The following is a 26660-nucleotide window of genomic DNA, read 5'->3' on the forward strand; positions in this document are numbered from 1 at the left end:
AAACTAGCAGTAATTTCCTGCCATTTTAAGTTGGGAGATAGATATATGTCCTCAAATAGCCACATCACAGTTAAAAAGTAAAGAATATCTCCAACCCCCACCCCAAAATCTCACATATGATTCATTCTGCAGCCCTCCCAACCCAAAAGCATTAAGTGCAGCCCTTGGCCACCCAAAGATTAGCCGTGGGCTAAGTGGACACAGGCAAGGACCCCCAACCTTATTTTAAATGAACTTGGGGGAGATGGCTTTTATGTCATTCTTGTAACACACACACGAATTAGCCAACTGCATTTTAACTGAACCCACTGGGGGAATCCAGGCTGTGCTGCGGTAAATCTACAAAACTGAGCTAATTTGGTAAACCATGATGGTTAACCCTGAGTTTGTAAATTGTAGGAAAGCGGCCTTAATCATGCCTTGCTATTGGGATCTCCCATGGACAGAGGTGGGGTGTCAGTGTAGTGTAGTGTAGAGTAGTCCCTACTCTGGAAGAATCATCTGAATAAATCTACACGCTTTTGGTGTAAACCAGCATTGATTTACAAATTGTGGCTCTTGATGGGTTACAGCAAGTCTAGGTTTGTGTGTGCACATATACACAGTAGTAGAAATTTGTTTCACATCACAGCCAGATCCTCCTAGTCTTGCAGTCTCTTCAAATTCATATGCCACGCCTGCCACACTTCCACAGGAACTGTCCAGCTAACATTGGTGCTTTACCTTGTGATGCTCCTGAGCGCCCTGTGATTTTGCACAATGGCAAGAAAAGTTTTATTTGATCCAACTTTAACTTTGCCCAGTATATATCGCTTAGGTTAAAGGTTTGGAATTTGTTGCCATAAATCAAGGGTCCTCAAACTTCAACTCATCACCCTTCATGACGCTTCAGATTCATCAATAATTTATGATCAGAATATTAATATCATCAATGTTTGGGGTTCATCAATCCCCAAACATTTATGATATAAAAATAAGTTAATAAAGACTATTTTAGTTAAAGTACTACAAACAATAATAGTAGTCAACTCAAAGCCACTCTTGCTGGAGCCTAATCATCCAACTGTGGGTAATACTGTCTTACCACTAGCCCTCTCAACTTCAGGACTAGGGACCAGCGTGGAGCTCTACAGAGACCCCAAAAGATGAACTGACTCCAATCAACCTACCATCATTTATTGACCCCCTTTTGACCCCCCGACATTTACTGACCTCTTGGATAGTCCCATCAACCCTTGTGGTCAGTATTGACCATTTTGGGAAACCCTGGCATAAATGGATGTAATCAGTAATGACTGCTTATAGATATCAAGATACAGGTAGTCCTCATTTAGCGACAATTGGAACCAGCAACTTGGTTGCTAAGTGAAGTGGCCACTAAGTGAAATATCTTAATTCAGCTTTCCTTTGCTTTACAGACCTCTGAAGGTCATAAATGTGAGGACTGGTTGCAAAGTTATTTTTTCATTACTATTGTAATTGCAAAAGGTCACTAAACAAGGCAGTCACTAAATGAGGACTACCTGTATCTTGAACCCCACTGTGCTTTTTCTGTGACCACAAACTCTTTCTATACATAGTCACCTTCCTTCCTCCCCACATCTACCTTCCTTCCTGTCTTCCTCTCTCTCCCCTCCCTTCCTTCCCTACCCACCCACCTATCCATCCTCATCCTATCTCAGGCACTTCCCCATCTATTGGCCCTTGAACAAACTCTCCATTACTACACCTTGTAAAATTACTTTCACTTCATGTTCAGAATCATTTTTGTTAACTCAAGCAAAGGATCATTGTGGCAAACAGCTCAGTGAAAACGTTGACCCAACATTGGCAGCTGTGAAAAAAAATGAAAGCAAACTCTATGGTAGGGATTATTAGAGACGGTACAACAAAATACCCTACATGCTAAGAGGGAAGTCAGTCTCTGGACCCTGGCTTATAGAAGAGCCTTTCCCTTGCGCTACATTAGCTCCTGCCCTGATGACTTTGTGGAAACTGGTCAAACCAAATTACTATGGAGAGCATTTGGGTTGGTGCCACCAGGAGTTAGTGGTGTAACCCTGTGGTTTTGTGTGTTTCATGTTTACGTTATTGTGATGTTAATTGCCAGGAATGCTTGCTGATTACAGCAGTATCCAAAGCAAACGATAAATCAAAAACCCAGCCCTGCTCTTCTAAGATTTCTGGTAACTGTTTTGAATGAAGCTTGTTCCCCTCTGCCTTTTGCATTTCATTAGCTCTGGGCGCACGTCTAAGGCAAATGGCAAGCCCAGGCAGGACCTCAGGCAGAGATGGAAGCAGGAACTTGCTTGTTTATTGTATTAATTTGCTTCCCACAGAGAACTATCTTTAAAAAGGCAAGACCTAATGCAAAACAGATGTTTTTACTTAAAGTAGTCTAGAGCACTGTTTCTCAACCTCAGCAACTTTAAGATGCGTGGACTTCAGAGACTGTTTCATCTCATTAGAGATGAGTGTTTCTTCATTAGAAGAACAGGAGGAACAAACGGGTCTTTTTAATGAAGCAACAAGATTCTGAACAGAAGTCACTGATGTATTTAAAAAAGACAAGGGAAAAAAACAAGACAAGATCAACAGGCGCCTTTTAAAAATCCTGCCACGGAAGCAAAGGGAGAGTCCCCGAACCAAAGGACTTTTCAACTGGTAGGGGGTGGTGGAGGAATGCTCCCAGGTCCTTCTGTGGGGAGAGGGGGTCTCAGCATGGGGGGCATTGGAGCAGGAGGAGGGACGCCAGGGGCTGGGGGCAACTGGGGCGGACCCGGAGGTAAGGGCCCCGTTGGGGGAGGCATTGGAGGCAGAGCCATGCCCCCAGGTGGAGGGGGGGGAAGAGACTCCGGGAGTGGCGGCCGGGGCGGTAGGCCGTTCATGAGGGGGGGTGGGGGAGGCCTCTTCACAGTAGCTGGTGCTGGGATACTTTGAGGGGCAGGTGGCTTCTCCATCTTGAAATGGAACTGAAGGAAGAACTAGAAGGAAACAAAAGGGGAGAAGATTAGATTTGACTGGACTGCAAGCCTCCAGTTAGATCTTCACCAAGGGCTCCCTGAAAGCAGGACTGGGGAAAAAGCCTTGCACAAGAGCTTCCTTGAGCCTTTCCGATCGATTCAGTCGGCAATTCCCAGAGTTCCCAGCCAGCTGGGTCAAAGGGCTGGCTACTAATTCTGCCATCCCAACCGATGTGGAGGACCCTGGTTATGGAAGAGATATTTATATGAGGCAGAAGTGTGCAGAATGATTTTACAGATTTTGTTTTAGAGATTCTGCCTCTGAGGAAGGTACGTGATCTCACCAGCTTCCAAGGAATCCACCTCCAAGTATTACGCTACAGGACAGCCACAGCACATCTGAGGGAGGCTTGTGCCTAAAGGCATCCAGCCTGCCACTCCTAGAGCTAGGATTAAAAAGACTATAATCCAGCAAGGCAATCTTTAGTTTTCTAATAATGGTGCTGATTAAGCTTTCCGATCTTGGCTTACACTTCCTCTGAACAAATGCCACAGGCTGCTCCACGGAACTTCTGCCAAGGTGAAAGAAGGTTGGTTTTTAAAATGAGTTTTCAAACTATCCAGCTCCCGTAGATGGGGGTAGCTGGCGGCTTTATGCCTCGTCACCGTTTACCTGTTTTGTTTCTCGATTCCAGTGAGTCCAGAATTTGCCTTCAGCTTTGTCAATCTCCCTACTGGGGACCTGCAGAGGAGGAAGGGAAGCGGTGAGGAGTGGTGCCAAGGCTGTTGTATCGCAGGACATCAAAGGCAATGTTCAGCAGCTTATGGAAGAAGGCAGGCAGTTTGTTAAAAGTGATAACAACAGCAGGAGAAAACTCTTTTTTTTTCTATCAAGGCCAAGAGAGAAGAGCTGAAGATACTTTGATCCTTACATCAGTCGAAAGAAGAAAAATCAAGCGGCCCTAAGGAATTGGGGCAATATACCAATGATACTAACCAAATCTACCCCTTTGTGTGTCCCAGCAGCCTCATGAAAGAGGCTGGATGAGAAAACCTCCATTACCTTGAAAGCAATGGTCTCATAGGGTTCGGCTGCCATCAAAAGGTACTGCCAACGCCGGTCGGGGGGCTCAATTCTCTGCTCATATGCTGACATAAAGCGATGTCTCGGCATGATGCTTTCAGCAATCTCTGGGTAATCGATCTGTATGAGGCAGAGCCAGAGGAACAGGAAGTTGGAAGGACAATTTAGGCCATCGAATCCAAGCCCCTACTGAGTGTGGAAAATGGCCCAGGGGAAAGAGGGTGAGAGACAGAAAGAGGAGGCCTGTTCTACGCTCAGTTTTATGAATTGATATTCAAAAGGGTTGTTGCTTTTTTTTCCCTACTGGGCCAAAGTCACCTAGTGAACTTTATTGTTTTTTTTAATATGTATAATTTTGATTTAATTTTTTTAACAAGATAAAAACAATACACATTTTAGAAAAAAATAAAGAAAACAGAGAAAAATAGTTAAGAGGTAAGAAAGGAAATAGAAAAAAGAGAAAAGAGAAAAGAGAAAGAAAAGATCAGAAAGAAGCAGCTTCCATTCTTAACAGTGGTTATAAATGCATTTATATTTTGCCCTCTTTCTCTAAAAATACATCATTAAAGTGTTATTGGTTTTTAACGAAGGCAAAGGATTACGAAGTATCTATCTTTCCCTGTATTGTGGGATCATCTTCACACTGAAAAGATGGTAACCAGAAGATATCTTTTATTCTCCTGACAAATACAGGTAGTCCTCAGGTTACGATCATTCAGTCAGCGTCTGTTCAAAGTTACGATGGCACTGAACGAATGGTAGTTATGATTGGTCCTCAACATTCTGAGTGTTGCAGCGGCCCCGTGGTCACATGATCAAAATCTGGGTGCAGCCCAACTGCATTTACAACCACGGGGTGTGCTTCAGCTCCCCCCCATGCCTATCTCCCCCATCTCTGTCTTGTTGGCTGCCCTGCACTCCACTGCCTACCCCTGCCACCCCCAGCTAGCTTTCAGCATCTTCTTCCTCCCGCTGCTGGCCCAGGATCCAGGTGCTGGGCAAGGGCACAGCCCTGGGATGTGCACAGTCCTGGCCTAATGACTGTGATCTGGACTGCTGGGACCACCGTTGCTAAGCGGCATGGTCATGTGATATTTTGCTTAATGACTGCTTCACTTAGCGATGGAAATTCTGATTATGGCCATAACCCAAGGACTATCCATCCATTTATCTCTTCAGTGCTACCTGAAACTTACTCTGTTTTCTGCTTTCTTGTTGAAAACAACAGCCCAACCTTCTACAACTGTTGCTTTATCTACTTCTGCTGCCCAACTATCTAGTTCAGTGTTTCTCAGCCTTGGCAACTTTAAGACGTGTGGACTTCAACTCCCAGAATTCCCCAGCCAGAATTCTGGGGGTTGAAGTCCACACGTCTTAAAGTGGCCATGGTTGAGAAGCACTGATCTAGTTTATTGTTGAATGCACTATTTTTTTTTTAAAGTAACCATGAGCCTTCAAGGATTTTTAAAATTTATTTTGTAAGCTGCTGCAGAGGAGGAGGGGGGGGATGAAGGAGGAGATGGAGGAAGAGATGTAGGAGGAGGAGGATGGACTGGCTGAACAGGCAAAAGGAAAATTGGTTGTGCTTTACCTGGAAAAGAAGGCTCTGTTGGCCTGTTTCTGGGTCCCTCTGCTTGGTTACTGAAAGGATGGGGGAAAAAAAAGAGAGACCATGCTAAGCAGGGGTTTGCAACAGGATCCTTGTCTCATGAGCTTTGGGCTCCAAGAGCTCAGAATCAAACCCAGCAGACAGAGCTGCCTGGTCTCCTTAAGAGACTCTAGGACAAATTGGTCCTTAGGAAATGCTTAGTGTACGCTTAGAGGTGTACGGAAGCCACAGTTTCAGCTGTGCAAGACACAAGTGATTTTAACAAGCAGAATTTCTGTTAAAGAAAAAATATCCAGCCACTTTTTGGTATTTGTTGGCAGACTGGGAGATCAGCCTTTAATGTTAGGAGTGTGCACAAAACAAAGATGGCATTTTGTGTTATTTTGTACAACACAAAGCAGCATACATAATACCCTGCCTCTTATTTTTCCCCTAACAACAACCCTGTGAGGTTGGTTGGGCTGTGACAGAATGAACAACCTGTTTGTTAACAGTGTCTGGAATATTTATCTGATTTATATGGCCACCCAACACATTATGGCCAACATATATATTTATATGGCCACATAACAACACATTAAAAACAATATAAAAACATTATCAACAGAACATTAAAAAAAAAACTACAATGGTCACCCAGAATAAACCCAAATTAACTAACTAACTAACATCCTGACTCCCATGCCCTGGAGCACATCTAGGTCTCTAACACTTTGCAAATGGCTAGCAGGATCGAGCTCATTCTAATTTCAGAGAGTATAAAGGGCAGGCACTACAACAGAACATTTTGGTTTTTATTTTAATGTATCGTTTTAATCCAGTTGCTCTATCAAGCATATACATTCCTCAGAATCTATTGTGATTGGAGTGGCTTATAAGCCTAGTAAATAAACACATATAATCTTAAACACTGCAATGGAGATGTGAAGCGAAACTGAAATGGTGGCCCTTGCTTGTTCCCATCCAGAGATATGCATTTAAGATGGATGGCCATATAGTTTTTCTAAATAAAACTAGCAAACGGGAGAGATTTTCACAACCTGCCTGTGAGTAATCCCTACCCACACTACAGGATCAGAGCTGTACGATTCCCAGCTACTAGGAGTGTGCAATCAGTTTTGTTTTAAAACGTTCTGAGCACGACGTTTTGCAAATGTCCCATTCAAAGACCTAAGAGGGCTGTTTCAAGCATGCTGGAAGCCAAAATGCTTAAAACAACTCATTTCAAAACAGGACCTTTCCTGAAATTTCAACCTGAAATGTTTCAAAATGAATGTTTTGCACACTCTTGCCTACCTTTGTAACCTGGCCGACCAATTTTCACAAATTTCTTCACTTCAACCTTCACCTTTTCTGGAGCAGGCTGAGCTGGGGCTTCCTTGGCTTCCTTCGCAGCTCGTCGAGCTCTGAAAATGAAAGGAACGGGAAAGACATTATTGAACAGCTCTGAAAAAGGGGGAAGAATTCCTTTTGGAAACTTCACCATTGGGGGACAGATGTTGTAGAGCTAGAGAGAGCTCCTAGTCCATTTGTGCAACAGTTTTTAAATAGCTGCACGCTTGTGGATAAGGCAGTGTTTCTCAACCTTAGCAACTTTAAGCTGTATGGACTATCAACATAGCTGGCTGAGGAATTCTGGGAGTTGAAGTCCATACAGCTTAAAGTTGCCACGGTTGAGAAACACTGGGATAAGGTCTTTACAATTATTCCCCAAACATCCCCAAAGCCCTCTGGGGTTCAACTCTTTTTTCCTTGAAGCCTTTCATTGCCATTGATCCTGCTGTTCTTGCCCCATCAGATCAAAACAGCCCCATCTTGTCTTCAGAGGCCTCCAGAGGCCTTTGAACAGCAGGAAGGCCCAACCTCTACTGAGCAAATGCTTTTCAGAAATAGGCAGACATAGCCGCTCCATTTGGAGAATTATAGTCTGAAACATTTCTCCACTGCGAATGTGCCTATGGGCCTTCCTAAAAATGAAGCATTGGTCTCATATAAATCTAAATGCTCATGTGAAGCCAATTTATATTGGGTCCACCGCTTTATTAATAACACTCGGAAACCTATCTGATGGTAGAAATATCTGAAGCTGCTTAGAACAATTATAAAACAAGAAGCTACGTGTGCTCTGGCTTGGTTGTCTCTCCCTATAAACAAAACTATCCGAGTTCCTTTTAACTAGATTTACTGGGGATACTTCTGAGATCAGATAAACTTTCATGTAAAGCTTGACTGTGAAACTGGCCTTCAACAGGAGCTTTCAGACAATGCACTTGCGCCCACCTACACACCGAATCACAAACTTGGGGAAAATCAGACAGTCTGTCCCTACAGCCGAAGCCCTCAAGACTACTCCAAGATTGTTTTGTTATTAGGTGGAGGAAGGATGATGGATGTCATCAAAAACGCTACGTCCTAGACGGCCCCAAGGCCAGAGAGAGACAACTGCTTCTTTGTAACTAGCAGACTTACTGCTGATTCCCAAGACGCAATTTGCTCTTGCAGAGTATAAGTTTATGCAGGAATGGGGGGGGGGAGAGAAAGGTTTAGATAAAATAAAGAAAAGGTGCTTATGATTAGCAACTTACAAGTTGGTCTGATGTTTTTTCCCCTGCGTGTGTGCCAAGTAGCTTCCCTGTGGGATAAGAAGAAAGGGGGTGCATGTTGAGATTAGTCCAATGCTGGGCCAAGCCTGGGCCTCCAAGGATAGACAGAGCTGGGAGGGAACCAGAATTCAGGGAGCTGCAATTCTCCAGCTCGGCTTTAACTGTGCACTGTCAAGGGGCCAATTCTGACATAAACTTGTCCCTAAAGTTTAAGGAAGGTTCTAACTAAAGGGGCGATTTATTCAGACTGCTGGGTTAATTCAGCCGGACATTTTCTGCTCTTCATCGGCAGCGGTTTTCAGAGTTTTAGATGAGCGTCTTTCCTAGCCCTCTCTGGAGATGCCAGACATTGAAAATCTTTTACATGGGAAGCTGGTGTTCTGCTACTCAGCTCTCCTTTTCCTATACGTAAAAAGAGATGTCATGCTGCCTCCATACAATATGCTACAAATGAGTTAACAAAACACAATTCCTGTTCACGTCACATGCACTGCAAAAGAAACCAACTATATTATGGATTAATATGATGGTCTGGTTGACACGCTGAGCTAAGAGAATGGCTGGATTCCTACGTGCTAAACCACCCCTAAACAATAAGCTTCCCAACCTGTTTTAGCCTGTTGTGGGAACCCAGGCTAATAGTCTAGTTCCCTGAGTAAGAGTTCCTTTTAAACAGAATTATACAAAGTTGATTCATATCTATTCAAAGAAAATTATAATTTATTTGTTCTATTTACAGTTGCAATCAAAATTATTCAACCCCCATTGCAAATCAGGTTTATTGTCAAAATGTACAGACTTTCAGCTGTTTGCAATGAACAAATCAAACAAAAGCAATTGAAATAGCTCAACACAACGAATGCTTCAAGTGTTTCCCCCAAATTCAACTGAAAATGCAACTTATAATGACTTTTCCAGTCTCAAAATTACTCTACCCCCTGAATATAACCCCTCACAACAGCACAAATATGCAAAACAGGTGTTGTCTCAAGCACACCTGATGCAACTAATCAAGGGCTTCATTAGTTGTACCAGGTGTACTTGAGCTGGAACACATGAAATACCGGAACTGGCTAGGGGTTTGCTGAGTGTCACGTTTGACTGCATGTTAGAAATACGGCTAAGTCAAAAGAATAGTCCAAAAAGCTAAGAGAAGAGTTCATCGCCCTTCACAAACAAGGAACAGGATACAAGAAGATAGCGAAGGCACTGAATGTTCCTAGAGACACCGCTGGAAGCATAGTTTGCAAGTTCAAAGTTAAAGGAACAGTGGTTGCACCACCTGGACGGGGCAGAAAAAGGAAACTATCAACGGCTGCCACCAGATTTCTGAGAAGGCAGGCTGAGAAAAACCCTTGAGCAACTGCAAAAGGCCTGCAGCAAGACTTGGTGGCAACAGGCACTGAGGTTTCAGTGAGCACAGTAAGGCGCATACTAAATGCAGAAGGTTTCCATGCCAGAACTCCAAGACGTACACCGCTACTGACCCAAAAGCACAAGAAAAGTCGGCTCCAATATGCTCAACGTCATATAAATAAGCCACAGAAGTTTTGGGATTCTGTTCTGTGGAGCGATGAAACAAAACTGGAACTTTTTGGTCTGATGGATCAGCGGTACGTCTGGAGGAAGAAGAATGAAGCATACGCTGGAAAGAACACTCTGCCTACAGTTAAGCATGGTGGTGGCTCAGTGATGCTCTGGGGCTGCTTTGCATCCTCTGGCACTGGAAACCTGCCGCGTGTGGAAGGCAAGATGGATTCATTGAAGTATCAGAAAATCCTAGGAGAAAATGTCATGCCGTCTGTGAGGAAGCTGAAGCTTGAGCGTCACTGGACCTTCCTATAGGACAATGATCCCAAACATACCTCAAATTCCACCAAGGCTTGGTTGCAGAAGTCCTGAAAGATTCTACAGTGGCCATCACAGTCACTTGACTTGAACCCCATAGAAAATCTCTGGTGGGATTTGAAGAAGGCAGTTGCAGCACGCAAACCCAAGAATATTACTGAACTGGAGGCTGTTGCTCATGAGAATGGGCTAGGATTCGTCAGGAACGCTGCCAGAAGCTGGTGTCTGGCTATGCATCTCGTTTGCAGCAGGTCATAACAGCAAAAGGGTGCTCTACTAAGTACTAAAGATGCTTGCCACGAAGGGGTTGAATAATTTTGAGACTGGAGAAGTCATTATAAGTTGCATTTTCAGTTGAATCTGGGGAAACCACTGAAGCATTCATTGTGTTGAGCTATTTCCATTGCATTTGTTTGATTTGTTCATTGCAAGCAGCTGAAAGTCTGTATGTTTTGACAATAAACCTGATTTGCAATGGGGGTTGAATAACCTTGATTGCAACTGTATATACCACTAAATCAAAACAAGGTTCAAAGCATTTTACAAAACAATAAACAAATGCATCCATAACAGTTAAAATATAAATTGAACAACTAACCAAAGCTATTAACAATACAAGGATAAATAATAATAATGAAGAATTAACACAGCCAAATAAAATAATATCAACAATTAAATCAATCAGTAGGTTCTAGAAGTTGGAAGGGTTGCAACAGGCCTCAATTCTCCCAGAAATACCTGGGGCTGAGGTCGGGGCATTCACAATCCCTTATTGTTGAATTACACCATTCCTCAGAGGACAGAATGCATTTGCAAAAATAAGTCCTCACCTCATTGTTGTGCAGCGTCAGACAAAGTTTGCATTCATAAGATCCCAAGTGATTTTTCATAAAATAGGGATCCTGGTAGGAAAAAAAAATAAGGGTTAAGTCTCAGTTTGGGCAATATAGGAAGTACACATGTACCATACCCAGGAAGTACGCTTCACACAGGCTATATATGTGAGAGAGCCAGTTTGGTGTAGCGGTTAAGGCACCAGGCTAGAAACCAGGAGACCATGATGCTAGTCCTGCCTTGGGCACAAAGCCAGCTGGGTGACCTTGGGCCAGTCACTCTCTCTCAGCCCTAATAAGATGATAATGGCAAACCGCTCCCAAAAATCTTGCCAAGAAAATTGCAGGGACTTGTCCAGGCAGTTACCAGGAATCAACACTGACTTGAAGGCACAAATACAAAACAAAGCCAAACAAACCTCATGTGAAGCCTACAGATGGTTTCTGGCAGCAAACTACCTTGAACTAAAATCTAACGCCCCAACTATGACTTCCTCCTCACGTAACCTTTACATCTGAGTTGTTTTTTTGGTATTTTCAGACACAGTTCTGGGATTCCCAGTGGCTGGCCCATTTTATATTTACTGTTACATCTATGTCTAAACAGCATATTCAACTACAGCGGGGTATAGCAGGGTCACAACCCAGTGCCCAAAGAATATTCCCTTCCCCAGCTTCACTTTTATATGTTGGCTACTGCCATGTCCACTGGCAGACATCTGCCAAACAGGCAACCTCTGCCATGGCAGCCAGAAGACTCAAGGTTTGCCTTCAAAATGCCAAGGGGGTGATCATATCAAAATTATTGATATCCATGGAGAGATGCATACACCCAACACATATGTATAATTTACAGGTAGTCCTTGACTTAGGACCACAATAGGGACCAGTAAATTTGCAGTCATTAAATGAATAATGTGGCCATTAAATGAATCCTGCTACCCCATTGATTTTGCTTGTCAGAAGCCAGTTGGGAAGGTTGCAAATGGCAATCATGTGACCCTGGGATGCTGCAACCATCATAAATACATGCCGGTTGCCAAGTGCCTGAATTATGGTCACGTGACTGTGGGGACGGTGCAACGGTCATAAGTGCAAGGACTGGTTGTAAGTCACTTTTTTCAGCACCGTCATAACTTTGGTTGCTAAATGAATGGTTGTAAGTTGAGGGCTACCTGTTATATATGCTTTCATTACTATCCCAATACTGTCTGCTCTAACTGGTAGCTACTGATCAAAGAGAGGTCTTTCCCAAACCTGCTACCTCAGGGTGCTGCATCTGGGGAATTCTGGGTGTCCCTGAAAACTACACTTTTGGCCCATGTAGTTCAGATCTGTTTGTTCTGATGGAAAAGGAAGAGGGAAGCCTTCAATACTGTTTAATGTATAAATACCATTTTGCAGGAGATGTTAGGGATTAAACTGGAGATATGCTGTTGAAAAATACATGTTCGGCCTTAAAAAGGTCATTCTTTATTATGTCTACATACTGCTTTTCCTCCACGAGTTCACTGTGGCATGCACCACACTTTTTCCCCTTAATTTGATCCTTGCAAACAGCTAGCAAGATCAAGAGTGAACAGCACAGGTCATGCAGTGAGCTCTTGTGGCAGAGGATGGACCTGCACCTGGGTCTTCTCAGTCTGAGCGTAACATCTTAAGTGTTGAATGATGTTGGCTGTGGGCTAATAGCTCAATCAGTCCTTTACATAGTCCTTTATTTCATCATTAATAAATTATACTTCTTATTCACCACACAACAAAAAAGTAGAAGCTCACCTTATTGATATCTATCGTTTCCAAGGCTAGTTGCCTCAGCCTCTCTCTGCGGTCCCTGTTGCTTTCTGAGGCCGAAGCAACACCTCCACTCCCTGTTTTTCCACCTGGGCGGTGCTGAAAATCCATGGCTGAAGTTTTTGTGCTTCAAAATGCTGGGGATTAGAGACAGAGAACGAGAGGAGAAAATTTAGTTCTATGTTCTAAACAAGTTATTTTTAATTAACAGCCATGTAGAATGCATCAGACAACATACTACTATAATCAAACAAAAGTAACTGAAGGGCAACTGTATGCCCTGCCTCTCACTGGTTCAAAGCAGCTCAATAAATACTTAAAAGAAGAGAGAGATCATTTATTTGGCTCCTGAAATGGGCAGAACAAGCCAGTATCTTCTCTTCTCTTCTGTCTGAAATAATAATATGGACAGAAAATGTATCACAAATTCAAGAGCAAGCAGGAGAGTGATGTTAACATCTTGAAGAATCCCATGAATCCACGGTCAGCCAAGTGAGGTCAAGGTCTTGTCCCAGTGCCTAGAGGCCGTGTGGGCCTGGATGGGGAGAAACCAACTCCAGCTGTGGCTGTGGCTGTTTAGACTGTTTAAATCCAGGGATCTTCCACCTTTACTCCTGGATGGGGTTGCATGTCCCCATTCAGGAGCAGTGTGCAATCTGGGGTTCTCTTGGACTCACAGCTCTTGCTCAAAGAGCAAGCGGTAGCTGAGGTCAAGAGGGAATTTGCACATGTTCATCTGGTGCACCAGATGTGCCTCTTCCTGGATTGGGCAGCTCTCTACATAGTCACTCAAACCCTTGTCACTTCACAGCTCAACTAATGCAATGCACTCTACATGGGGCTGCCCTTGAAGACCATTTGGACTGCAAATGGTCCAGAATACAGCAGCACAAGCAGTGGTAGGCCTGCCTTGGCAAGCTCACATGAACATCCCTGCTTTGTAAGCTGAACTGGTCACCAATATGTTTCCAGATGCAAATCAAGGTGCTGATTATCACCTATAAAGCCCTACATGGCATAAGGCCTGGTTATCTGAGGGACTGTCTAACTTCTACAGTTTCTGTGTGGTGGGTAAAAGCCAACAGAGTGGGTATGATCCAGTTTCCCACAAACAAACAGTGTTATCTTTTGAGACCCAGGAAGCATGCTTCCTGTCGTGGTGTCTGCACTCTGGAATGAGCTCCCCGCTGAAATCCAAACAGCTCCCACCCTGATGGTGTTCAGGAAGGCGTTAAATACCTGGCTGTTCTCCTAGGCCTTGGGGTAGGGTGGATGGAACACCTCCCCCCTTGTTAGAAATGATATTTTTTGTTTTTGTGTTGATGCTGGTGTCCAGACTGCTGTTGTATTACTTTTTATTTATTTTATTTTTATTTATTATTAAATTTATTATTAAATTTGTATGCGGCCCATCTCCCCCCAATGGGTGACTTCGTTATTGCACTTCTTTCTGTTTTATACTGTGAGCTGCCCAGAGTCACTCTAAACTCAGGTGCTACCAAAATCAAATAAATAAAGGTGCTGCAATTGTTAATCACTTGTTTCAATACTTGGTCCTAATATATCCTGAGAAAATGTGAAAAATCTGCACAAAAATTTAAATAGGTATATTCATATGAGCACTGTATCTCAATTGTTATAAGAAACGTTGATTGTTTAGACAAACAGAAAGACAGAAACAATAAAAAAAAATTAACACTGAGATTTCTAAATAGGCTGGAATGTAGTCACCAGTAAACAAAAGCAGAGCCATGATCTTTCACTTCCAGGACACTAACATAACACGGGAGGAGCTTTAACGTAAGTGAGAAGGCAAGTCTTTTGGAGAGGGTGGCTGTAATAAATCAAATTAATAATCGTAATACCAAGGCCAAAAGAAAAATGCTGTGACTAGCCAACTTCAATCACCTGTGGGGAAACTGAGTTCAAATTCTCACACTAAAATCTGTCCCTACAATGGAAAAGGTGACTTCCTCTCCTCTGCTCTGTGCTGCCATAGAAGTTTGTGGCACTCTCCTCTATTTCAGTGCCCATTCTCATCTCAACTCTTCCAGGCTAAGCTCTCATTCTCCTTTGGGTACCTCCTCCACGTTCTGCAGGAAGAGAGAAAATCTTTCTCCAACGCCCTACCTCTTTCCTTCCAACCAAAACTATGGTCTCTGGTCTATCTGCAATCATCTCGGTCCCCTTTCCTATCCCCCTGCCATGCAATAACGTTCCTCTCTGCTGTACCTACCACTTTCCTCTCCGCCTCCAGTTTCCAGCTTCCCACCCTATTACCTGTCAAATCCGTATTCGTTACCCCCCGCCTTTTTCATCATTACAAGCTTGTTCCTCTACTCCCGCAGTGGCGATGTATGTCTTCCTTCCTCCACGGCAGGGCATTCACCTCTCTTGCCCCCATTCCCACGACTGGCTGAGTCTCGCTAGGTTTTGGGGCCTGTTTGCTCCTCCCATCAGTCCCGCTGCTCCCACTCCAGCCTCACCACCACCTGGAGACACCCCCCCGCAAGTTTCTCACCCCCACTTAATTCCCCATCAGGGCCTCTGAGCTCCGCACTCATCTCAAGTCTGGCACTCTCTCTCCCTCTTCCTCACCCGTGCCGTTTCGACTCCCTCTCGCTTCATCAGCCGCCGAGGGGCACCGAACCACGCGCGCGACCAAATCCCCCTTCACCTCCTCGCCTACGCAAGGCTGGAAGGGCTAGGCCAAAAACGCCGCCAGGGTCCACTTCCGGGTTAGCTTGCCGTCAGCCTGGACATTCTGCCGGAAGTATATCAAGAGGAGTGCTGAAAAAGAGGGAAACTTTTCAGGCGTCTGCTCTAGGAATGAAAGATGACCAGAGAGACCAATTTGCCGGGAGGCAGTAGGAGTCAGACCCGGAAATATTACGTAAGAATACTTCCGGGTCATGAGAAAGCCATGGCGGAAGTAAGAGGGAATTGCTTCTCGTTTGCAGAAAAAGGCCATAGATCCGAGAGGCCGGAGGGCTGAGGGGGCGGGGCAGGGCTGAGGTGGAAGCTATGCGGTACAACGAAAGGGAGCTGCTGTCGCTCTCCCGGCAACCGGCCGAAAAGGCGGCGGAGATTCTCATGCGCGCCCCCAAGAAGGGAAGCGGTGAGGAGAACGGGGGATAGTGACGCCACGGCGCGAAAGGGAGGGGGATGTGACGACACGCAACGGGGAAGACTAATTGCGTCATCTGAGGGTGCTAAGGAAAAGGAAGCGGAACTTTCAAGCGCCCTTCTGGCATAACTGCCGTCACTGAGGACTAGGCGATTGAGTGGGCTTTTATCAGCACTGCAGTTACTAGTCTTCATTGCCGGCTTCTACGCGTTCTTCGTCTTTCGTATTCCCTTGTTGGTTTTCACCATGACTGTGATTTACCGATTTTATATTTATATTTTATAAATATATGTTTCATTTATTTATTTATTTATTTTATATTTGTCTTTTACCTAGCGGACTGAAGGCAGAGTAGAAACATTTCCAACAAACTTTTTCTTATCCAAAAAGAAGGGAACCAGTAACTCCAGTAACTCTTCTGTGCACTAATTTGCTCCTGTTGATGAAGATTCTCAGTCCTCCAGGTGGAATTATCTGGAGGTTGAGTCGTGGCAACTGGACTTCTTTTCTTTTGATCTGATACGTTTCGCTGCTTGTCCAAGCAGCTTTTTCAGTCTAGAAAGTTGGTTAGGGGGGACCCCATAAATGTCTGCAGCCACCCTGGAAGACATTTATGGGGTCCCCCCAACCAACTTTCTAGACTGAAGAAGCTGCTTGGACAAGCAGCGAAACGTATCAGATCAAAAGAAAAGAAGTCCAGTTGCCACGACTCAACCTCCAGATAATTTGCTCCTGGCTATTTGGCAGATTTTTAAAATTCAAGCTAGTGGCAAGGTCCTTGATTAAAAGCAATAAAGCCCTCTGGCACCTAAAAGTAACAAATTTATAGTAAAACGGTTCAGCTTTAAGGTGCCACAAGATACTGGGTTTTTGCTACAACAGACTAACAAGCTACCTCTTATGGAATTGAGTTAAAAATGCTTTCTTGTACAAAACATATTAAAAGCTCCTTCCTTAATATGGATGTGTTTTATCATAAAGTCATTATATAGCTATAGGTATAAATGCACAAAACTCTAGCGCAGAGGCCTCTGTATTTGGGATGCCCATCTGTCAAAGCAGCCCTTTTCCAGGATGCTCTGTTATTTATTTATTTATTATTTATTAAATCAATTTATATAGCCGCCCATCTCACCACAAGCGACTCTCGGAGGCGTACAACAAAGCTAAAAACAGTAAAATACATTAAAAATATATAAAACAAAATAAAACAGAATAAAAGGAAGTTAAAAATAAGGGAGCCACCTCACTAATTCCCCCGTCCCCTGGAGTCCCCAGGCCTGCTGGCATAGCCAAGTCTTAAGGGACCTCTGGAAGCTCAACAGTGACGTACCATACCTTCCCCATGGTATTTCCATTTCCTACTTCCTAGCAGTGACTTCATACGTGGAATCCTTGGTGCTTTCTGAGCTTGGTTGTTTGGTTGCAGACGTTTCATTACCCAACTAGGTAACATCATCAGTGCAAGTGAGTGTGGGGTTTTCTTCCTGTTTATATACAGTAGCTTGCCCTGCCAGGGTTGGTGGGGATATGGTTTTCTCCTTGGTAGTTTCTTGATTAGGGTATTGTTTTCAATCAAGCAGACAAAAATCAAGCAGAAAACAATACCCTAATCAAGGAACCCCACACTCACTAGCACTGATGATGTTACCTAATCAGGTAATGAAGCAAGCAACCAAGCTCAGAGAGCACCAAGGACTCCACAGTTCAACCCTGAACTACATATATTCTCTTTTATTGGAATGACTTAATATTCCCTGGCCACTTAGCCTGCTCAGTGCTTGACAGCTGTCAACTCTGAGGCTGGTTTAGGTCATTTCTCTGGCTGTTCTGATTACAGAAGTATTTGCGCTTGGAGAATTAAATTTAACAGTTCACTTATTGGATGATGACAGTACAATATGTAATAATTGGTAACTTGCTGTGGCACTGTGAATAGCTAAAGCCATTCTGTTTAAGTGAACAGTTTGGCTATTTTGCTTATTCATACACATATATAAATACAGTATTATTACATCTGGAATTAACCAAAACCATATAGTAATCCTTTTCCAAATCTTATGACATCCCCCCAGTTGTGTGGGATTGTAATTCCTCTCATCCCTCCAGCCCTTTGTTGTAATCCAGTATGCTGCGTGTATTTGGTTTTAATCATGTTTTTTAAATGCCCTTTTTACCCCTCCAGATTTAATTTCCGTAGTGCGAGTCTCCAGAAAGAGAATTATTAAAATGCAGGGAAAATCTGCTGTAAGCCATTCTGAATCTACAGGACAGAGTGGACCCATTTGTTATAATGCTGAGTGGCACTGATTTCATTAGGGAACTAAATATTCTTAGGGCCACCTTTGAGGATGAAAAGGTTTATATTTACATTACATACTTTTTCCAAGAATCTCAGGTTAACATATTTGTTTCCCAGCCAACACGCTCCTTGATACTCGTAACAATCCTTTGAGACAGATGAGGCCAAGGAAGGAGTGAATAGTACCAGATCGTTTAATGAATGTTGTGACTGAGTGAGAATTAGAAGTCAGTTCTCTCAGTCATAGACTGCTATTCTAACCACTCTTCCCCATTAACTGACACTGGTAGGGAGAGGAAGAGGTATTGTGTCATATGCTGAAGCTAACAGTAGTTTAAAGGTTTCATTTAATGGGCTGCCTATGCGTGTACAAAAAAATTTGAGCATCCTTTGATTATGACCGGTGTCAGGTGCCCAGTGTGGACCTACTGGGATACAACAGATGCTGAGCTATGCTATTCCAAACTCAGGGGCTGCTTACAGGCTTCCTGCTGACATCCCGACTATTAAACTGTTCATTGTGCCTTTTTTTCTTCACAGCCTTGAAGAAGCGCCTGGTGAAGTTGGTGGTCAATTTTCTCTTTTACTTCCGAACAGATGAGGCTGAGGTAATGGTAGTTAGTAACTGTGTTGTAAATGTAATATGAACTGCACCTTAGTTACTAGACTTAAGTGGTTAATACATCTTCATTTTTTTATTGGGTGGTCACTAATCTTGGCATTCAGATTTTAAAAAATATAAATATCCCAGTATTTGGCCACCATTTGGGACAGGGGAATCTGTGGCTCTTCAGATAATGATTGGTCATGCTTGCTGGGACTGGTAATTTAGAGTCCAAAATATCTGGAACAATAAGGTTGCCTACTCCTATCAGAAAACCAAGAGTTGGAATGGGCTTTTAAGTTCAATCTGGGCCAGTTCAAAACATTTTGAGGGTTGTGAGGGGAGTGGTTGACACAGCGAACTAACCACAGACCCTAATTTGTACAATATACTAAGCTTATTTTTGTTCTTTGTGTTAGGTAAATATAGCATTATTACTGAATTGGGTGTCTCTGGGAGAGGTATCAAAAATGTGATTAAAGCCCTGTTCCCCATTACTGTGCATTGTAACACATATTAAAAAGAGGTGGGGCTTCAATCATATGGTTGTGGCTGCCATCCTGACTTTTTTGACCCCCCTCCCCTGTACCAAATAATTTATTTAAGGAGCATATAATTTCCTTTTACATTTATAAATTCTTCTCCAGCAGCTTTCAGTGTAAATGTAAAAAGAACATCCCAGAATGAACTGATCATTAAATATTTCCATCTTAATTGAAAAGCAGATCTGATTCTCTCTCTCCCTCTCCCCCCCCCCCCAACTTTATCTCTCCTCAGCCCATTGGTGCTTTATTGTTGGAACACTGCAAGATCAGCAAAGAAGAAGAAAATGTCTTTTCCATCAGTGAGTGCTTTAGAAAGGGTCGTTGGGGTGTTTGTGTCAGGAGCAAATTTTGGTGGGCAACCTTTTTTCCCTAGCAAGTTTGCAGCACTTTTTTTTAACATTGAGAATACAGCAATTCAATCTAGTTTTGTTGGCTCTGACTGGCAGTTGCTCTCCCTATTTGAGGCACAGTTTTTTCCCAACCCCTCTCTAGTAGACACTGGACTTGAGAGGGAGGAAGATGTATCAAAATGTTTGCTCAATACAGCTCCCTTTTCAGGCAGCAGTAGAACAATTGCTTCTCCTGTTCCCTAACTTAGAGGGAAGCCAGGGGAATCCTGCATAGCTGGGTGAGAGAGGAAGGTCTTGGGAGTGACTAACCAGGAAACAGGACTTGGGGAGATAATTCACATAATTCAGCTAGTTCAGTGAAATCTCAACAGTCCATGGCCACAACTGCAATACTGTGTAGAGCTCTGGGCATTCCAGTCTCAAAACAGATAACTGTATAGCTTCAGATCCAGCCTTCCTCCATCTTTTTACTTGGGAAAAACCCTTCAAATAATTTTCAGGTCTCAGGAAACCCCTGCATAGAAGCAGCAAAAAAGAAAAAACTTTTCCCTCCCTCCCTCCCGTATTGGCCGCCCAACCCCAGTGGACTCTGGGCAGCCTACACAATCCACGTTTTACAGTGTTTACAATAGCAGTAAAGTGGCAGGCTGGCAGCTTAGTCATGGTGTGTAAAAATTCCCACCACTGTGAGCACTAGCATTGTGTGGCGCGTGAAGTTCACAAATATATATATATTTTTTAAAATCATGATCTCTTGCAGAACCCCTAGTAACATCTTGTGGAACCCGAGTTGAGAAAGGCTGATTAGACAATCAAAACCATCAGAAAGTTTACAGAGGCTAATAAAAGTATAAAGGAGGTGAAAGAACTGAATAATGTTTTTTCCATATATATCAAACTAAAAAATCACAAGGATCCCACAAAATTGATTAGATAGTAGATTCAGGACAGCTAGAGAGTAGCTCCAAGCACTGTTTGTTTATTTTTGTTAACAAAATGTACACACAGTAGATTTTCATTTTGCAAACCAAGCCCTGTTAATGGACAGAATTCACTGCTGTGGGATGTGCTGGTGGCCCTTAGTTGAGATGGCTTCAAGGGGGCACCAGATAGCAAACGACAATTAGCAACAGAGTGACCAAGTGGTCATGGTCAGTAGTAGTCTGTTATTGAAAATAGGCTGTGGAGTGGCAGGAATGTGAAAGCTTATTGCCAGTCAGTGGGCTCCTTGTGGACTTCTGATTCATCACTATGGGAAACAGAATTATGATTTGGGTTTGATCCATCATAATTGTGTTTTCGTTTTGTTTTTCCTTCAAAAGTATTCTCGTGCATCAGGCCTAAATTTCTTGGGTGAGCTTGTATGCATAAGCCTGCGTTTTCAAACCTGTAATTTGTATAGCTAAAAACTATAGGAACATGGCACACTCTTCTCTCAGAATCTTTTACTCAGCCTTGTAGATCTTGCAATGTAGATCTTGCAACAACATGTAGAACAGCTTTTCACATTTAACAAGCGATCATTGTTGGAGCAATAGCCCCCATCTCGCCTCCAAGGCCAGCATCTTATCTCTTGGCCTGGTGAGGGTGTGAGCTTGCTCAGAGTCTCCTTGAGTACAAAGACAGAGTTTCCATAAAGAGGGGAATGAAATACCGCTTTCAACTCGAAGCATGGCAGTTGCAAAAATTATCTCTGATTTTTTTCTTCCGTGCTGGCTTGCAAAAAAAGTTTGCCTTTCCTGTCTCTTTAGCAGGCTAACTCTGGCCAGGCTCAGACTGCAGACAGAATTCTAAACTAAATGCAGTTGATGTAATCACATAATATTCTAAGACACTGAGACACAACTACCCAGCCTTGTCCAATTTCCTGCTTTCAAGCCATGCCAGCTCACATATGCAGTAGAATATACTGCATTCCTTCTGGTGGTGGAAAAGTCACATTTTAATGGAATTACATTTGTTAATATGATAATCCAAGGTGTTCTTCAAATGGGTAGAATTTTTATAGCCATGGTAAAGCAAGCTTTAGTTTGACCCTGTTTGGACTGCTGTAATTTTCTGGCAGGGTCGACACATAAAATTAACCTATACATCAGGAGTGGGCAGTTTTCCCAGGGGTGGGAGCATGAGTAGCATCCCCAGAAGGAAGGTCACAGGAAAGGTGGGGCTGATTTGGGAGCGTTTTTTTAGGGGGGGTGTCTGATTTTTAAGGCTGGAAGTGGGGATGGTCAGACTCTGGGAGAAACATGTTTAAAGACAATGTTGTCAGGAACTCAAAATGAACAGCAATGTTGCTGAGTGTAATGGGGGTCCTTTGCCAATGTCTGTGCTGATTGTGATGGGAAGAGTTCTAGAATCCTTTGCATCTGGGCTTGAAAATCGGCGTAGCCTCTAGTTGGTTGGCCCATTAGCCTCTGCTTAGGTCAGAATCTCTCTTCCATGTAAATGTTTTTCTGATTAGGGCTTTCACTGCCATTACCATCATTTAGGGGGGGTAAATACCCATTCCAGGGAAGTCAAGTTGAAGACATCAAATTGAGCAACAGGAACAGCCTGGTTGACCATTTTGTGGGCTTGTTTTTCTAGGCTTCCTTGAAGAGCCAGAGAGGAAATACTACTTTGAATGCGATACAGAAGAGCAATGCCAGGAATGGATTGAGGTCCTTCGCAGGGCCAGGTGAGGTCATCTCATCATCTAAAGGTTGATAAATCCTTTTTTCTCTTTCGTGTGGTACCCATCAAATACAAGCCTGAAGGCAGAGACCATGTTGTATTTGGTATATTTTAATCTTTCTTTGGCACCTACAACAGATTTATTAATAGCAACTATAACTGTATGTGCCTTGAAACCATTCCATGTGGACATAGCCTACATTGGGGCTGCTTTGGAAAAACACTCAAGAAACTTCAGGAAGTCAAGCAAACAGACTGTTGGAAGTAGCAGGATACAGAGAACATACAGTTCTTCAGTTACAGCATTTTACAGCCTCCCAGTCAATTTCTATGCTTTGAATTGATTATAAAGCCTTACAAGAGTGGTGTGCAATTTGCGGGTCTTCTTGGACTCACAGCTTCTGCTTCATGAGCAGGTGGCAGCTGTGGCCAGAAAAGTCTTTGCACAGCTCCATCTGGTGTGCCAGTTGAGCCCTTTCCTGGATTGGGGAGTCCTTCAGGCCCTGGTCACCTCATGGCTTGACTACTGCAATGCACTCTACATGGGGCTACTCTTGAAGACCACCCAGAAACTTCAACTGGTCCAGAATGCAGTGGCACGGGCAGTGATGGCATGTCTTAGTATGTCCACATAACACCTTTGCTTCATGAGCTGCACTGGTTGCCAGTTTGCTTCCAGATGCAATTCAAGGTGCAGGTCATTACCTATAAAGCCCTGCGTGGCATAGGGCCTGGGTACTTGTGGAACTGCCTGTCTCCCATAGTATCTGCCTGGCCAAATCAATCTGGCAGCGTTGGCACACTCCAGGTTCCTTCAATTAAACAATGTCATCTATTGGGACCCGAGAAGCGTACCTTCTCTGTAGCAGCGCCTGCCCTTTGGAATGAGGTTCCCCCCAAGATTCAAACGGCCCCCACCCTGCTGGTGTTTCAAAGGGCCCTGAAGACCTTTGCACAGGCCTTTGGTGAGGATGATTGAAGCCCCCTTTTTTCTTCTTCTTCTTAAGAGCTAACATCTGGGCGGTTTGAAAGGTACATCCTTTTTTGACAGGCTTTTTGGACAGTGTGATTTCTAAACCATGATTTAAGGCTTAAGAATGTTAAGGCAGCCATTTGTGGTTTATTTACTGAGTCACAGTTTAACAGAACAAGCCAGAGTTCCTGGGGCTTTGGAACTCCCTGCCAAGGGAAGCTAAATCTTTCTTGACTTTTCACCAACAGGATTTTTTTCTGGGTATTTAAAATAGCTTGTTGTGAATTGGGACTGTATTTGATGAATGCTATTGTAGTGTAATGTTTCATTACATTTCATTAACATATTGTAATATTTCCAGAACAGTATGAGGATTCCTGCACTTGGCAGGGGGTTAGACTAGACGACCTCCAAGGTCCTTTCCAACCTCAGGATTCTATGATTCGCTGGAGTTTGAAACTGATTCTACTATTTCTGTATTTTATTATGAACGGTACTGGAAAGGAGGGATATAAATGTAGTAAATACAATAAAACTACAGCTTAATGCTGGGAGCTGATATAGCCCTTAGAGCCTAAGAAAATTCACCTCCTCTTACTGCACAATTCAACTGTTTGATTTGTTCCTGGGGTGAAGCTTGTCTAAGAAGCACTGGAGAGAATAGGTTCTTCTCTGCTGGGCAGCATTTCTCTCTGAGGTGACCATCAGAGGGTGGAATGGTCACTCCAAGTGAATCAATCAGTCAATCAATCAATCTTGGGCCAGTTCTTTCAGTTGTCCTATTCTCCTTCGATCTACAGTTACGAATTCATGAGAAGCAGCTTGATCTTTTATCGGAATGAGATCCAGAAGATGACCGGAAAGGTAAGCCTGTGCCTGCACATGCCAGTTCTTATTCCACAGCATCCTGATTGTCAAGAGCAGTGTTTCTCAACCTTGGCAGCGTTAAGATGGGTGGACTTCAACTCCTAAAATTCCCCAGCCAGCAAGAGGAGAGGTTGCCAAGGTTGAGAAACACTGGTAAGAGTATTTGCAGGTCTTTGGAATGCATACACCAACCAGATTCACACATCCCACTAAGTTGCACTGTGAATTGTTTTGATTTCGGGTGTGTTGTGAGAATGAAGTTCTTACGGTTTGTAAATCATGGTGTATAGTTCTGTGTTTGTGTGAGCCCAGCCAATTATGGCTTATCCAATAAAATGTTTGAAATTGGCTTATCTCCATGTGCAAGTGTAAACTCCTCACTATGGCTTGGAATAAGTTTGTGATGCTGTTTGAGCGGGCTTTGGATTCTTTGGATTTCTTTTACAGTGGACAATATAGGACAGCTACAATTCTGAAGGCATTTGATAACTTGCTAGCTAGAAGATAGCTTTTGAAGTGAGACAGGGAAGACATGAATAGCGTTCTGTTCCTATTCTCATGTGAGTTCCAGATAAAATTGTATACCTATTTGGGGAAATGTGATTTCAAGAGACTGGGCATAAATAGAGCTGAAATCTCACGAACATCTAATGTTTAGAGTCCTCCAAAGCCTAAGTATGAATTATGGAAGTGTTAAGATTCTCAAATCAGGTACAGGAGCAAAAGGCAACCTGTCACGTTGTTCACCACCTGGAATGATGCATCTGTTAATTTGGAAGTAGATACAGATGACCTCAGTGGAACATATGCCAGATGAGTGTAGGTAGCTGGCAGTTTTAATCAGCCTAGGAGACAGAAGGGAACACACGTGACTTGCTGGAACAACCTATCAACATTCCACCTTCTTGCCTCTTCGGCTGCAGGACCCCTTGGAGCAATATGGCATCTCAGAGGAAGCCCGTTTCCAGCTGGGGGCACGGAAACTTTAACCCGCATAAGGTGAACAGGAGCGACTCATTCTCTCCTCCCCTACAGTGGGCCAAGCCCAAGCCTTTCAACAGCATCTCCACCGCTGAAATGTCAACAGAGTAAATTCTCTTTATTTTTTTTATGAACTTAAGGGGGGAGAGGGAATCCATGTCTTTTTTTTTTTTTTTTTTTTTTTAACACACACTGTCCACATATGCTGGATCTCTTCTTCTGCTTGTGATCTCACCTTTGCTACTACCAGAAGCCACAGTTATAAAGGAAAGATTATTGACAGGGAGGGTCAGTTTTGTGGTTGGGTTAATTGAACCGGTTCTCCCTGTTATTACACGTGTGCAGGGCAGTATCCTTGTACAATAAAGGAAATGGGAAAGGGAGCTCCACATTTGGAAGAAGTCCTTATTTTTAATTTTCTTTTCAATCCCCCTTGATAAGGCAGTGAGGTTTTAGGGGCAGATGGCAGGACTTGTAGTCTGTCAGCAGAGATGAATAGGTATCCCAGCTCTGTGATGTTCACCTTCCCAAATCCTTCCAATTTCTTGTCAGAGCTGGTCTTCCTACCATCTCCCTGCATTGGGTCTAATTAAGCATTTAATTGCCTCCACTGGAAGAACAGAATAGAAATTTATCTGCCTGCAGGATACTCTGTATGAGTTACTGCATCCAATCATGAAGCCTACCCAGATCAGCCATTTCTCCCAGACACAAAATGGACAGGCAGTCCTTAACCTATTCTAGAAGTGAAGTGTTTCAAGTGCAAGGCTGGCAAATGAACACAGAGAGCACTGTGCCTCTTTGAACCCAGGGGTGTCAATGCTAATCAGTGCCTGAAATAAGTAGGGCCAGGCTTGCTGAACTGAATCAATTAATTCCACAGGAGACCCCCAGCCTTTGATGCAGCAAACAGATCATTTGGCATCATTGGCAGCCTTTAGTCTAGTTATTGTCTGCAAGAATAAAAGGGGAACATAGATACTCTCTTTAATCTTCCATGCTTGGTGTTTAGGTTATGGGAGACAAGTGTAGTTGGTTCATAGCAGGCGTGAAGATGCACTCCTGAATCGTCTGGTGTTTGTGAAATTTCTCCTTCTATCCACCACGTCCTGGTGCAATTTGTTCTTGGTGTTATTCAAACTTTCTGTTGCTTCTCCCTATATCTTTCTCTTTCCTGCCCGACTTTGGGGATTGGCAGCTGAATGTATTTTAAAAACTGCTGTGAAATTTCTTGGGGCATTTTGAAAGTTTGCTTAATTTCTTCAAGAAAATGGGGAAAACACTTCTCAAATGGGATGCCTGTGATTATATAGAAAAGTTTTTAGAGCCTTTAGAAATTCAAGATGTACTGTACTACATTTTACATCCTCAAATCTCCCTTCTCTTCCCCTACCATTCCATTTCTGTATAATAAAAAAAGCAGTTACTTTTCCATTGACATGTTTAGTTATTTTGCCTTATTTGCCTGCTTTTACTTTCTGATGTTCTGCCATTACTCTCTTAA

General features: G+C 43.3%; 2 protein-coding genes across 3 annotated transcripts; one reads left to right on the forward strand and one right to left on the reverse strand.

Annotated features, from left to right (window-relative positions):
* Positions 1-2541: 2541 nt before the first annotated feature.
* SF3A2 (splicing factor 3a subunit 2) lies at positions 2542-15490 on the reverse strand. Of its 2 annotated transcripts, none has more exons than XM_088149460.1 (9): positions 15333-15490; positions 12720-12871; positions 10938-11009; positions 8242-8288; positions 6953-7062; positions 5639-5688; positions 4027-4167; positions 3637-3705; positions 2542-2984 (listed from the first exon to the last, which is right to left on the reverse strand). In XM_088149460.1, exons 2-9 carry the CDS (start codon positions 12843-12845, stop codon positions 2658-2660), a joined length of 942 nt encoding a protein of 313 aa, XP_088005586.1. In that variant the 5' UTR covers positions 12846-12871; positions 15333-15490; the 3' UTR covers positions 2542-2657. The 2 variants fall into 2 exon arrangements, with proteins under 2 accessions (XP_088005586.1, XP_088005587.1); XM_088149461.1 differs by having other exon boundaries at positions 15256-15483.
* Positions 15491-15670: 180 nt separating this feature from the next.
* On the forward strand, positions 15671-25340 carry PLEKHJ1 (pleckstrin homology domain containing J1). Its single transcript, XM_007442177.4, has 6 exons — positions 15671-15852; positions 18704-18771; positions 19545-19611; positions 22249-22339; positions 24109-24172; positions 25099-25340. The coding sequence occupies exons 1-6, from the start codon at positions 15759-15761 to the stop codon at positions 25162-25164; spliced, it is 450 nt and encodes a 149-aa protein (XP_007442239.1). The 5' UTR covers positions 15671-15758; the 3' UTR covers positions 25165-25340.
* Positions 25341-26660: the final 1320 nt, after the last annotated feature.

The sequence above is a fragment of the Python bivittatus genome, unplaced genomic scaffold (assembly GCF_059951505.1).
Source record: "Python bivittatus isolate LINGU-HERP-01145 unplaced genomic scaffold, Pbiv_v1 ctg000580_np1212, whole genome shotgun sequence".
Classification (NCBI taxonomy): Eukaryota; Metazoa; Chordata; class Lepidosauria; order Squamata; family Pythonidae; genus Python; species Python bivittatus.

Excerpts from the sequence above, each read along its gene's own strand:
- SF3A2 (XM_088149460.1), bottom strand. The coding sequence starts at position 12,845 with ATGGATTTTCAGCACCGCCCAGGTGGAAAAACAGGGAGTGGAGGTGTT. Across the intron at positions 4,168-5,638 it reads AACAGAGCCTTCTTTTCCAG|ATCGATTACCCAGAGATTGC; the intron begins GTAAAGCACAAC and ends TGCCTCATACAG. Across the intron at positions 3,706-4,026 it reads ATGAGACCATTGCTTTCAAG|GTCCCCAGTAGGGAGATTGA; the intron begins GTAATGGAGGTT and ends CCTCCTCTGCAG.
- PLEKHJ1 (XM_007442177.4), top strand. The coding sequence starts at position 15,759 with ATGCGGTACAACGAAAGGGAGCTGCTGTCGCTCTCCCGGCAACCGGCC. Across the intron at positions 19,612-22,248 it reads AGAAAATGTCTTTTCCATCA|GCTTCCTTGAAGAGCCAGAG; the intron begins GTGAGTGCTTTA and ends TTGTTTTTCTAG. Across the intron at positions 24,173-25,098 it reads TCCAGAAGATGACCGGAAAG|GACCCCTTGGAGCAATATGG; the intron begins GTAAGCCTGTGC and ends CTTCGGCTGCAG.